Source organism: Furipterus horrens, unplaced genomic scaffold, assembly GCF_987537825.1.
Source record: "Furipterus horrens unplaced genomic scaffold, mFurHor1.1.pri manual_scaffold_1, whole genome shotgun sequence".
NCBI lineage: Eukaryota > Metazoa > Chordata > Mammalia > Chiroptera > Furipteridae > Furipterus > Furipterus horrens.
The window spans coordinates 176,185,160-176,199,790 of record NW_028327171.1 but is presented as its reverse complement, the minus strand read 5'-3'; the positions used below and the strand labels follow the sequence as shown (position 1 = coordinate 176,199,790).

Below are 14,631 nucleotides of genomic sequence, written 5' to 3'. Positions count from 1 at the left end.
TTTTGAATATTATGTTATAAGAATTTGGGTCTTATTTAAAGTCCTATGAACAATAAATATTTTTGTTTTAGCAGGAGTCAACTTAGTTAGGTTTTGGCTAAACAGTCTTCCGTGGGTTGTGATTTCAATATCAGTTCCATATCCAAAGCCTTTTCAGTGCCTTTTATATCTATCCCATGTGTATACTACCCAGTGGCCAGTGTGAAATCAAAGCAATGATCTATCCCATAGTTCAGTTTTCAGTCTCTAGTGTAGTGTTTCGTGTCAGATTCACACACAATCAGAGGTGAGGCCAGCCTGTCATAAACAATTTTATGGGATTTTGCCCAAGCTTCTCTCTCTTTCTGATCTCCTGAGTACTTTTCAGTTCCGTGGAGGCTCCCCTTTTTGGCCTTTTGGCCAGAAAGCTGAAGTTCAAGCTCATCTCTCTCTGTGATGCACTTCTGTGACTGCCCCTATGTCTGAGGCCACGTGGCAGGAGGGCAAAGCAATGTGGGTTTGCCCCAGTCTCTTGATACCACATGTCCAATCAACAAGGAAGTTTCCCTATATCAGCACTTTAGGCTTTTGAGCACCTCCCTTGCTGAGGTGTTACTGCCACCCATGTCCCAGGATTGCTTGAGGAATAGGATACAAGATAATGCAGTGTTAAAAGACCCTTCTCCCACTTCCTGAGTCAGATCTAGAGGGCTTCTCCAGAGCACTCTCTGCAGGATCCCTACTTCCTCGTTATGGGCTTTGTTGAGACTTAGCTGGGAGATACCAGAGGGGTAAAAACAAGGAACCCATTAGCAGTTTGATGGTACTGGTCTTCTTCCCCAATCTTCCTGCTACTATTTTCTTTTCAGAGTCCTTAAGTAGCTGCTTCATGCATTCTGTTTAGGTTTCATAACTGTATTCAGTGGGAAAGACATGATGGAGTGTACTTACTCCATCTTATCATAAAATAAACTTGTAAATGAAGTAGGACATATGTGCAGAAAAGATCACAAATTATGAGAACATATAGCTCAGTGACTTTTCACAAAGTAAACACTCCATGTAACCACCACACAGATCAAGATATATACCATGACCAGCACCCAGAAGCCTCCCTGTGCCTCTTCCATCATTACTTCCATGCTTCTTCTCAAAGATAACTACCAGCAGGAATTCTAACAGGATATATTAATTTTGCCCAATTTTGAACTTTTATTAATGGCATCCTACAGCATACACATATTTTTATGTGCATGTGTGTGTGGCTTGCTTTGCTCTTTATAAATTTTCATTGTATTTTATCAGATGAATATATGACACTTAACTCATTATAATGTTCCTGGATTTTGGGGTTGTTTCTAGTTTTTGTTACTATGACTAAAGCTGCATTTGTTTCTTTAAGAACATTGTAACCACAATTAGTTATTATATAATACTTCTATTCACTTTCCTTTAGTAATTTGTACTGATTTATGTCTGTATGTCCTGCCTTGTAGGATGTTTTATATGTGAAAGCAGGAAAATAAAATAAGATTTATAAAATTTATAAATATTAAAATTAAAATTAATTTTACTAAGTTTGTAAATAAGTTTGAAACGTCTATTTTTATTAGGTTGGAACAGTTTTCACTGTTTATTTCCACTGACCCTTATCAGAGTGATAAGTGTTTGAGCTGAGACAATGTCTACCAAAGGCGCCCCAACAAACATTTATCTTTTAAAATTTCATTAGTATTGAGAAATAGCTCTATTTTAAGGACCACTCCAACTATTATGTTTGGTCAGAATAAACCAAAAGGTTTATTTGAATAGTAGTAAATTTAGTAAATCAAAATTTCTGGCCAAGGGCATGTATGTGCTATCAATTTGCCCTGAATCTATGGTTAGAATAATCTCGCACTTCAGCATGTGAAACAGAGAAGACATCAACAACACTATAAATAACATACAAAAATAGTTCAATGTATAAGACTACATAGAGTGAATGTAGTGTTCTCAGGTTTAGTGTTTACTATTCTTCTTTTATAAATGTTTTCCTGGTCTCTAGTACAATGAGAGTGATAAAAAATAAACTAAAAACAAAACCAAGCTTATTCTGCCTGTGAAAATATATTCACATGTTCTGAAAAGAAAATAGAATTTGTTCACAGTCAAAACTGTATAGTTTGGAATAATGTAACAGCTGAGGCTGATTATGATAAAACAGGAAATGAGGAAGACATAAAAACATTTTAACTCACATAACCCCTCTTTCAAAAGTGTCAAGCTGTTTCTGTCTGGAATTTGGAAAAGAAATTCTTTCACTCCAGTTAATTTATCCTGTGCCTCAAAGTTTAACAATTTACTTTTTTTTGAAATGATAATTCTGTCTGAGCAGATTCCAATTTGTGAGTGTGTATTACTCTTGTAAACCCACTATCATAATAAGGAATAGATCCTCTCTAGTTTCCATAACTTGGAGTGTGGAGAAAAGCAATTTTAGTTCTAGTCCACTGAGTCACATGGTCTTGTCAAATCAACACAAAATTAAAACAGGTAATCAAATGATGCAGTGAAAAGATATAATTTTATTAAAATAATCCTAAAAAAAGAATCCCCATAGTTTTCTACTTTGTGATGGCCACCAATTTATGAGCTTCTATATTTGAAAAACGCAAATTTTTCTAAAGAGGAGATGTAGTTGGTAAATTTTGACACTAATTAAGTATATGACCATGACCAAATTACATAACTGTATTGACCTCTGGGTTCCCTTGTGATTGTATGGGTGGGCAAAAGGAGGTTTACAGTTGTGAGTGCACAAAGCACAGAGTTGATACTTGTATTCTTATTTATTAATCATTGTATTTTCCATACAAACAACTGTAAACTTACTTTTGCCAACTCCTGTCTTTTCAAATTAGGGGAGAATTAGCAACATCCTCTAGTGTAAAGTGGGTACTCTGCCAGTGTTTTCACTCACCTCTGCTTGGCCCCACTTCAAAGGTACTTCAGAGAAACGCCTCTGGGCAGCTGAGTGGCAGCTGCTGGGTAACTGAAGATTCCTGGCTACCTGCATGTACCAGGCCTGCCCCAGCCACCTCTCTCGTGCGAGGGCCTATGCCTACCTAGCTTGGGGAGTAAGAACCATTCTCTCTTTCCTTCTCCAAACCTTTTTCCTGCTCTTTTGGCTTCCTACTAATTTTGGGAAGGAATCCAGTTTTATTTTTCCCTTAGGTGTAAATGTTTACTGACTATAGAGGCTGAAATGACTTGGGAAAACATCTACCCTTTATTGGAGACAAAATTAGAATAGATAAATATAGTATTTTTATAATTTTACAGTGGCATATATATAAATATATAAATATACATATATATATATTGTTTGTTTGTTTTGTTTTGCAAACAAAACAAAGCATTCTCCTCCCTGAGCTGTTACCCACATTGTCCTGGTTCTCCTCCTGTCCCTCAGTTGTGGGCATTCCCTATGTTTCTGTGCTTCACTTCTGCTCCCCTCTCCTTACAATGATTTCTTCCCATTGAAGTTCATCCAGCTACAGAGGCTAAATCATCACCCTGTGACTCTAGTTCTGATCACTGTCCCGGGTGGAGTGCCACACTTGTCCTCCACAAGCACTTCTACTTGGGTAGCCTATTTGTACTCCAAATAACACATATTTAATAAGTAAAACGATCTTTTCATTAAACATTTCCTCCTCGCAGCTTTCCTTTTTTAGTATGTGGCACCAGTGTTTCCCCAAGTCCCCAGCACTGAAACTTGATCTACCCCATTATTCATAGAAATCTAACGACCACGTCCCCATCCCAGGCATACTCTACTCCAAGGACATGGGACATGGGACGAAGGAGTGAGCAGTTGACTGCACTTCTCTTTTCTTCCACCTCTTTTTTGTGTGCTTGGGATGGAGTAGAAACATTATAGTCCTAAAGACTCTGAAGGCTACTTAATTTTTTTTGTCAATTGATATTTTTAGAGTACACCACAAACCATCACACTTCAGATTTCACAAGAGAAAATGGGCAAATTGCATTTACTCTTTATATTTTGTATATCCAGAATGACTCTTGGATCCAAACACCTTGTGAAAAACAGTTTACTTAAAATTTTCCAAAAACATAAATCCTCAAGGAATAAACTAAATTTCCTCTTTCTTATTAATATAGTGTTAGTCCTCTCAATCTTAAGCAATTCCCTTTTACAAAGTGCAAATAACTATGAATTGAGGCCTTTATTACAATGTTTGAGGTTTGTTTTTTCAGCTAAATTGAATAAATGTTAGTTTTGCTTTTTAAAGCCTTATTATATTACCCAGTTTCACCAATCAACTTCATTGCATTTCCACAAAGTGCTCTAGTCCAAAGTAAGATCTAATATGGTATTCTTTGACCTGTATCTATGTTTAGGGAATAAATATTATTTTAAGCACATAAAGAACAGCTGCTAAGTTATGACACATTTTAACTTATGGAAAAATGAAAGAAATATATGAATTTTACATTAGCGATACTTTATTGAGGTGTAATGCATTCATGGTAAAATGTACAAGTGTATGCTGCATTGAATTTTGACAAGTGAATACACCCATGTAACTATCATCCAGATCAAGGTAAAAATATTTCCATCACTCTTGAGAATTCTCTTGTGCCCAATCACCCCCATTTTATGAGGCAAGCACAGTTCTGATTTTCAACCAATGTGCCATGGCCCACTGGTGTGCCACAAGAATTTTAAAAACAGACTAAATATCTGACTATTTAGTCAGGAGCACCGACCTCTTTTCCCTTAGATTGTCAAATAAAAAGGTGACAACAACCAATACAACAGTAGCCGTCCAGTATGAATGAATAAAAATTATACCTATTTTCTGTCAGATTGGCAAAAAATATAATTTTTGGTGTGCTGCAGAATTTTGGTGATTCGTTTATGTGTGTCATGAGATGAAAAAGGTAGAAAATTGCTGCTGTAGATCAATGTTGTCGGTTTTCAGACTCATGTAAATGGAATCATACAGTACATATTCTGGCTGTTCTTGTTTTCATTTATGTTTTTGAGGTTTTTTTAGTTCTGTATATCATTTTATTCTTTTTTTATTGTGTAATAGTACACCCTTGTGTGAGAATAATACCTGTATAATTTCTAAATTCTATCATTTTTTAAATAGCTCCCTCCAAAACTAAATGTAATACATATAAATTAAAAGTTTCTATCTCTAGGAAAAAATTTAGCAAATTTTCATTTTCAAGTTTATAGATGATTGCTTTATTGTTAGAAAATAATTTCTTCTGTTTTGTAAATTGCTCTGAATTTTCATTAATTATCTTCAAATCTTTTTGATTTGTTTATATATTACTACTAATAATAGCTAACATTCAGTTCAATGAGTGATTACTCAGTACTGAATTCTGTGCCAAAATTTTTATGTGAATTACACTAAATTCTTAACAATAATCCTATAGTATAGTTTCGTTTAAAAGTAAGTTTCTAACTTGCCCAAGATCACATAACTAGGAAGGAGAATGAAGCTGGATTTCAAACTCATGTACACTGCCTTAATTATTTTGCCATATTCTCCAGCACTATGCTATCATTAGAATGGTCACATGTATGGTCATTTGGGCTTGCTAAACTTGATCCTCCAAATCTGGGATATGTACATGATAGTTCAAATGGACTTTACACCAGGACAGAAATTAGCATGGTCTAACGGAATCAGGCACTATGCAGAATCAGGCACTATGGTGAAAATCTGATTGCTTTGCTTACTTTTGGTCGGTACCATAGTTTTGCAGGTGACAAGGAGCCTGGAAAAATATTACTTCTCTTACTCATTAGATAGTCTTTGTAAATGATGGATTAGGAATCCCAGTGAATCATGTGCACAATTAGATCTGACATTTATGGGTCATGTTGTGCCAGGCACTGTGATAAGTATTTTATGTGTATTATCTCATTTAATTCTCTCAGTGACTTTATATGATGTGAATTTTAGATGTTAAAAGTCACATAAATAGTAAGGGGCTGATCCTAGACTCAAACCCAGCTGTGTCTGACAATAAAAGTCCATCATTTAAACCATGGTGTTTTTTTGGCTCTTCCACAGTAGTATAGATCTACTCAAGTAGTATAATATATGGGTCTGTCTGGGGAAAGTTTAGCCATGGCTAATGTAACAAGAACGGTTTGCACAACATTAATGTAACTTGGCAGCCCAGGAGAGTGGACTGAAATGGGCATGCATGAACAATAGCAACTTCAATGTACTAGTCAGTGGGGTCAGTAGACACCATTGAGTGAGCATGTGTACTGTGTGGCCATCACATTCAAAATGACTGAGCATTAAGCTTGAATATTTACCTGCAGAAACTATTTAGATGATTCAGAAGGCTGCAGCTATGGGCAGCTGGTGATTGGCAGCTTCATCACAACAACGTGCCTGCTCATGAATCATGTCTTGTGCATAGTTTTTTGGCAAAACATCAAATAATGCAAGTGACTCAATCCCCACTACAGCCCAGATTTGGTGCCTGTGACTTCTGGCTTTTTCCAAAATGAAACAACCTTTGAAAAGGAAGAGATTTCAGACCATCAGTGAGATTCAGGAAAATACAAGGGGGAAGCTGATGGCGATTGGGAGAACTGTGTGAGGTCCAAAGTTGCCTACTTTGAAGGGGACTGACGTGTCATTGTCCTGTGTACAATGTTTCTTGTATCTTGTATTTTCTTCAATAAATGTCTCTATTTTTCATATTACTTGGATAGATACCTTCTGGACAGACGTCATATGTCTACTTTGTAGCATAGATATACTTGCTTTCTATTTCTGCAGGAGATGCATTGTTGTTCATTAAAGTTTCTTTCATCATTGAGATCAGAACACGAGCGTTCTATGTTTTATTTTATGTCCTAGGAATGAGACCTTCTGTATTTCAATGAAGTGTTCATTTCATTACTTGCAATTTTGGGAAGAGGGAAGGTGGTCTTCGGATGAAATCTAGGCATATTTTACAATCTCTCTGTTTCTAGAAGAGTACGGGAACAACTTCTGGAAGGCCAAATGCTGTATTGCCCACAGTCTATTAAGGACTATCTGAATGAATTCCATAGTGGCACTCAGTTTTGTTGCTATTTTGTTGGTGTTGATTATAAAGTATATCATTCATCTATGTGCTGACCTCATGAAACTGTTTGTCTATTCTACCCAGCACCCATTTCCATTGGCACATTCTGGACCTTGCCATCTAGCAGAAGTGCCAACATTAATGTTCATTTCAAGTATCCCACCCTTTGCCTACCATTCTCCCCAAAAGTGGGGAGAAAATGTCTGTGCGTCTTATGGAGCGAATATTGCATCACAGACTGTGATGTGTATTACCTGACCTGTCAGCAGTGGCGACAGCTGTTAGAAGAGGAAGTGGTGGGCCCATGTGAAAGCCCTGGGGATGCTTAAATGTCCCACTTTACTGCTAAATCTCAAAGTGTCTGGTCAGTATGAAGATAGTGAAGAAAGTGATATCAGTGATTGTGAGCAACTGAGCTTCATAAATTCTGACACTAGCAATGGTGAGTTCTTAGGGTTCCCAGAAAACTAGAAGAGTACTTGAATCTTCAAGTCTCTCCTAATTTGTTAATGACAGTGATGATGGTTCTTAATACCACTGTTGACTGCTGTTCACTTTACATGGTGGAAATATTATTCTGTTATATTTTATTAAATATTTTAGTACACCATTTGGTTCAGAATATTTTTTTTCTTCTTTTCCTCCTCTAAACCTAGGTGAGTCTTATGGTCAGGTACATTTTGTAGTGCGAAAAATAAGGTAATTAACATGTAAGTGACTGAAAGGACTCAACAAATGTTAGTTCTCTTTTCCTTTCCCATCTCATATTTAGAGAAGTGTGGACATCCCAGGGTTGTAGCATCAGAATAGACTTTCTCCATAGGAGAAAAACAAGTTCCTGGTGTAACAGACATTAACATAAGTTTAAAATTATTTAAGGGTGTGCTGTGGACACCCCTTACAGGCATTTAAAAACATAGATCTGGATCTCAATAAAGAAGTTATAGTTAAGGATATAGATTTTTTAATCATAACAAATTTATTTTTGTCTGTTTTAAAATTGTGGTCTGTGTCAGTGTGTCTTAAAATGGAGGGAAAGAGGACAAGGGGCTTCTAGGGTCAAAAAGCCAGGTTATTCAACATATAGTGAGTGAATTTGGTAGAAATGAAAATTATTTAAATCCTGATCAGGTTAGAAGGAGTCAGTCTTAAGAGAATTAAAGTGGGAATTGTAACGTAAATAGAATTGTATTTTCTTCCCTGCCCCTACTTTTTGACAATAAATCCTGAGCACAGATCTAAAGTCTTTTCCTTAAAAAGCAGAAAAATATTTATTCATAGCTAGTAGTATTCTGAAGTAATGGTACATAAAAGGTTATAGGAGTTTTGAAATCTCGCGAAGTTAATTATAGCCTTACAGCTCTGGATGACACCCAAGAGAAGTCAATTTCAAACAAAGGTCAGGGTTAGTTTGAAAGTCATATCACACTTCAGCTTGAATTCAAACAAGGTTGCATTAAATGTCCAGTGAGAATCAAATTTTATTATTGTTTTGGGCACTTATGATTCTTTAGAGCTTGTAAAACCATATGACCCTTTACAATAATATTATCTTTATGTGCTTTTAATAAATGAGCTGATTTTTATGAGCGGAAAACTAAACAAAGGATGTGATCACTTTCCTCTCAGGCATCTCCCCTGCAGTGCAGACCCAGGTCTCTGGAGCTCTGGGCATGTGAATTTTGCAAACTCTTATTTGTACCAGGGTGATAAGCCCATGCTTCTATTAGGATGATAAACAGTCTTCAGTTTCATTAGCAGAGAAGCAGGAGATCACCTATTTCAGGAGAGTAACTGAAAGGATGTGAGGGAGAGCTGCTGAAGATTGTTTCCTGGTCATGGCCCATGGGTGCTTGCGGGATGTATGAGGGCACACTGTTACACAATTCGAGTGTTCTGTTTAATCCTAGATTCTGAGGTAAATGAGTTGCTAATAGTGAAACCTTCCCCACATTTGAAGCACTCTTTGTCACTTCTTATTTTGTTGCTGCCAGCTCCTTTTTCATATTTTTTCCCTTAGATAAGAACACGAAGGCAATTTCTTTACAAGCTTTTCTTCTCAACAATGAAATAAAAGCATATCAACAGGTTTTATTTTGCCACTATAAAATTTAAAAACTTTTTCCATTGGGAAATTGGAGAGGAAGACTATTATCAAAATTATTAGTGAAATGATGGTAATACTTGTGGCCTAATAAAACGTCTGCGAAATCAACTGTTGGTAGGGAAAAAAATGAACCTGCTACAATCTGATTTTGGGTTTCAGGTACAAAAAAGGTAATAAATATTATATGCAGTATATCTCTCTCTGATTCTTTGCAATTTCCTCGTTCTTAGGCTTTTGGGGAATATACACATATGGGAATAAACATTAGAAGAAAGATAATCCTCCAGATCTATTGATCTGAGACACACTTTTCATGAATATGTTTGGGTTAGTTAGCATACGTAAGTGAAAGGCAGTGATTCCATATTTGAACCTCATAGACATAAAATTCAATTCCTCCTTATTACCCTGTTATTTCATTGAGCTACTAGTTACTTCAAATAGACAAATAATTGCTTATAGCAAGAGCTAGGCATTGGAGCATGGGAGGAGCCACATCTGTGGTATGGCATTGCCACTTCTGAGGCCGGCAGAAATAAGTACATTGAGGATGAACAAAATTTTGTCCCCAAAATATAATTGCTTAGCTCATTAACTATTAGGAAATGGTCTAGGTATGTATATGTAGTTGTGTATATATAGTTATGTAAATACTTACTTGAAATCTTCCTAAATCACTTTATGATACCATTTCTGAAAAACCTCTGCTTGGAAGCTTTATGGAATCCATTTGTTTATGCTTTATGCAAAGTTCTATGGAAATGACATCATATTAGACTGAATCCAGTGATGGTATATTTTTGCCATGAATTTTTTCTTAAAGCATGTGAAAATTTCTGAAGAATTACAAATGAATAGTAATTTACTACATGTGTTTTTTTGATAAATAGATATCTATTTTTAAATGGATGTGTGAGAATTTGTAAATCTTCAGAAATAGTCTTATCTCAAGAATATCATTTTAAAAGCATGTAATATTTATGTACAAAATAAAGCTATACAGTAGAACTAGATAACTTTCCGTTTTCTTTTAAATAGGAATACAAAAGTTTTACTAATAGGAAAGTTATTATTGGAGAAATCTTCAAAATTATTGGATCAATCTTCCTTAAAATAGCAACCAGCTTGGATATTACCCATTATTTATTGGCTTGAAATATTTATTCTGCAGAAATTGTGTGTGAGAAACTATCTGCAGAACAGGGAAATGCTATGTGTAGCAATGAGAAGTGACTCACCTCTCCTACGACAAGGACAGCAGTTGTTGCTGCCATTGCTTTGTTGCTGTCCCCAATGGAGGTACTTAATTCTAGAACTTAAAAGCTGATTGTAAGGGTTCTACTCTCCTTGGGGCTGCTACTTTAAAGCATGCTATCTCTAAGTTTGACTGAAATTAAAATTTATTTTGATTTGAAAACATAGTATCTTGTGGTCACAAAAATTTCTGCCTTTTATTGCTTTCCATGCTAATATAAAACACTTTCAAACGAAATATTTTTTGTTGGCTTTTTTTCTGATTCATGTGGTTTTTTTTCCTATTTCTGTGTCAAAATAGAAGAAACATATGCCATTTCACTTTTAATAAAGTTTTCTCAGGGATACTATTTTAAAGAAATCTTTACATAAACTAAAATGTTTTCTAAGATAATTGTATATTATTTTCTACACTTACATTGACTTTAATAACTAACCATCTACCATGGTTATGATGCATATATGACATAAAATTTTTTACTAAGTATTTTGTAAACAGTATAATAATCTACTTTCCAAGATGTTAAACAATTTGTCCTATATAAAAAACATTTTGAGATAATTAGAACTTCTATGACATACACCTATATTACATGTAAAATGTGTTCTGGTCACTACTCACTAGATATTTAGAAAACATGAAAGTTCTCATTTCAAAATATTTATACGGCCCTGGCTAGTGTGGTTCAGTAGATTGAGTGCTAGCCTGTGAACCAAAGGATCACTGGTTTGATTCTCAGTCAGGGTATATGCCTGGGTTGGGGGCAGGTCCCCAGTTGGGGGCTCACAAGAGGCAACCACACACTGATGTTTCTCTCCCTCTCTTTCTCCCTCCCTTCCCCTCTCTCTAAGAATAAATAAATGAAACCTTCAAAGTATGCACATACTTTCACTAAACATAAAAATACCATTGAGTTAAATAGCAGTTATTTAGCCTATGAAGGGGCTTGTGGTCTCTCTTCTCAAAATCTTCGCTAAGTTCACTGGGTTGTAATAGTACCTGTTTATCTCATTGAGTTGCTTTTAGATCCAGGAACTAATATTTGGAGGAGTGCTATATAATCTGTAAAGTGTATATGAATGCTGATAGTATTTGAGGAGTAAACCAGTTACCTGAACATAAGTAGAAAGTTGCCTCTCAGTAGGCATTGATTCTACTTCCATAAGCACTAAGCATCCTCTTTCAGGATCAGGGGTCATGCTCTCCTCATGCATGGTAGTAAAGAGTCTTTCCTCAGGTTTTGCAGGGTTTGTTAGAAAGTAGGAACTCTTGAGTCTACTGATATTAAAGAAGTGTATGTAGATAGAATAAATATAAATGTAATTCTAGAGAAACAGATCCACCACATTGAGTCACTAAGAAACTTGATACCAAATTGGATTTAATTAACCAAAAAAGTGTGACTAAATAAATGAAAGCTAATATTTAAATTTTGCTTATATATAAAAACGTTGTGTTTTTCAGAACGCTGCAAATGTAAGCCTATTAGAGCTACACAGAAGACCTATTTCCGAAACAATTACAACTATGGTAAGGAAAACTTCATGGCTGACCTATAAACTTCTTTTTTTTTTTTTTTTCAGATTTAATGTGTTTTATTGATTAAAATATTACATTTGTGCCAATTTCCCTTCCCTCTGCTCCCCTCCACCCGGTGGCCCCCCTCCCTCCAGTTGTCCCCCCCTTTTAGATTATGTCCATTAGTTGTGCATACAGTTCCTCCCAACCTCTCGCCGTCTATTCCATTCCCTCCTACCATGATCCCCAATTCCTATATCATCTCCCTCCCTCTCCCCACTCCCCCTCCCTGTTGACCTCCCCCCAATATGCTTCCCGTACCCACAGTTCCTTTTCCACTCTCGTTGCCTGTTTAGTTTGCCTTTGTTTCATCTCCCTAGCTTCTGTTTTTTAAACCAGTCCCTTTAACATCTCATATAACAGTGGTTTGGATCTAATGAACTCTTTCAGTTTTATTTTGTCCTGGAAACACTTTCTCTGTCCTTCTATTCTGAATGACAATTTCGCTGGATAGAGTATTCGTGGTTGTAGGTTTTGGATTTTCATTACTTTGAATATTTCTTGCCAGTCCCTTCTTGCCTGTAGGGTCTCCCTTGAGAAGTCAGCTGATAGTCTAATTGGGACCCCTTTGTACATGATTCTTTTCTTCTCTCTTGCTGCTTTTAAGATTCTCTCTTTATCTTTAATTTTTGACATTTTGATTATAATGTGTCTTGGAGTGGTTCTCCCTGGGTCCAGTCTCTTGGGAACTCTCCTTGCTTCCTGGACCTGCAAGTCTATTCCCTTCCCCAAGTCTGGGAAGTTCTCCTTTATTATATTTTCACTCAATTTTTCAAGTTCTAGTTCATCTTCCTCACTCTCTGGCAAACCAATGATTCTTATGTTGGGCCTTTTATAGCTGTCCCAGAGGTTTCTGATCCTCTCATTGTTGCTTCCCATTTCCTCTCGCTGCATTGGTTGACTGCTTGTTCCTTCTCCATATTCCAGTTTGTTGAAATGAACTCTGGATTTTTTTTCCTCACCATCTGTCTCGTATGTGGTTTTGTTCCTTTCGTTATGAATGTTTTTCGCTTCTTTCTTATCTTTTTCCTGCTCTTTTGTGAATTCTGTAAGCCACCTGATAACAATGGCCCAGAACTGAGCCTCTGACAGGTTTCTTATCTGTTCATCTGTCAGGTTCTCTATCTGTTGCCTGGTGAGCTGTGCCACCGGGATTTCTATAGTTGTCTGCCTCGTTTTGACAGATGCGTTTTGTTTTCTTGCGCCGGCTGTAGGGGGCAGCACCTGTGTGCGCGTCACAATCCAGCGACCGGTGCCTGTCCGCGACCTATTTCGCAGCCCTGTGGCGCTTTCTTTGGGGGCGGGGGTCCAAGATGGATTCACACAGTTATTCAGCTAGGAGACCGGGATCCGTCCTCCCGCCCCCCTGGGCCTCACTGTTCAAGGCGATGCGGCGGCCGCTCTCCCCAGCGCTGGGGTCGCGCACTGCCAGGGGCTTGACTGCCGCCGGGATTTTTCGCCGCCCCGCCGCTGTCCCAGGTGCGACCGCAAACAGTGCTGCCCTCTTTAACTCTTACCTGCCCAAATGGCAGCGCTGGTTTATAACTTAATATGTTGGGCTTCTGTGTAGTTTTATTTTCTGGAATTTCTAGTTATCCTTTGTTTTGAAGTAGTTGTATTCCTCTCTAGTTGTAGAGGGAGACCTAGCGTGTCCGTCTAAGCCTCCATCTTGACCGGAAGTCTCGACCTATAAACTTCTGTGTTAAGAAAAGTGTGTGTGTGTGTATATGTGTGTATAAGTTAGAGCAGTTCGAGAATAAGACTGAAAAACAAATAAACAAGGACTTTCAAGAGCATAGCTGTCCCAAATAATTAAAATGTGGGCAAAATTCTGAACAAAGCATTGACTTTGAAGCATTATCGGACAGCAATGCTGGCATCATAGAACCATGTAACTGAGTTACATGCACCTTTAAACTAGATGGGAGGGATCTCCCTCCTCCCCAGAGCCTGCGGAGGAACTGAGCATGAGTGGTGCTTTAAGTTCAGTTTCACTGTGGTAAACGGAGGAGCATTTTGATGCATAATGGATGGTTAATAGAGTTAAATTTGGTTTCTTCAATCACTTTGTCTCATGAAAGAGATTGGTAGAGTTGGAAAGGAACACTTATAAAAGTTGTTAATATTCATTTAAGGAAATGTTTTGTTACATAGCTTAACCAAGAAATGTGATATTCTGACAAAATATTAATGAAAGAGCTATCAATTCAAATGTTGTCAACAAACTTAACTGAAGGAGCAACAGCCTGCTTTGTTTGTGCCAGGGACTGGGCTAGAAGGTTTCCATACATAATCTAATTTCTCAACTGCCCCATCCGTTGAATTATCATTCTCATTTTATTAAATCTAAGTTACCCTTTTTTGATTTTTCAGAATGTACTTTTGGGTACTAATATGCTTCAGAGTCACAAATTTCAATTATCAGTTATTTAGAAGAGTCAATTAATAGAGTTTTCCAGTTGATAAAATAAGGGACAAATCAATATTTGCTGTATTCCATCTGCATTTTATTGCCACTTTTTTTCTAGCATCTAATAAAGTCATGTTACTATCTGTAGAATACTGTTGATGCTGGTCAATGAGTGAACAT

The 14,631-nt window shown here is 36.8% G+C and overlaps 1 protein-coding gene across 1 annotated transcript in view; it reads left to right on the top strand.

Moving 5' to 3' along the window:
• The window catches only part of FRZB (frizzled related protein), a 35,135-nt gene that overhangs the window by 13,563 nt on the left and 6,941 nt on the right, over positions 1 to 14,631 (top strand). The window contains exon 3 of the mRNA XM_090268234.1: positions 11,928 to 11,993. Within this exon, the coding sequence (XP_090124360.1) occupies positions 11,928 to 11,993 (66 nt within the window). The remainder of the gene's footprint in view (positions 1 to 11,927; positions 11,994 to 14,631) is intronic.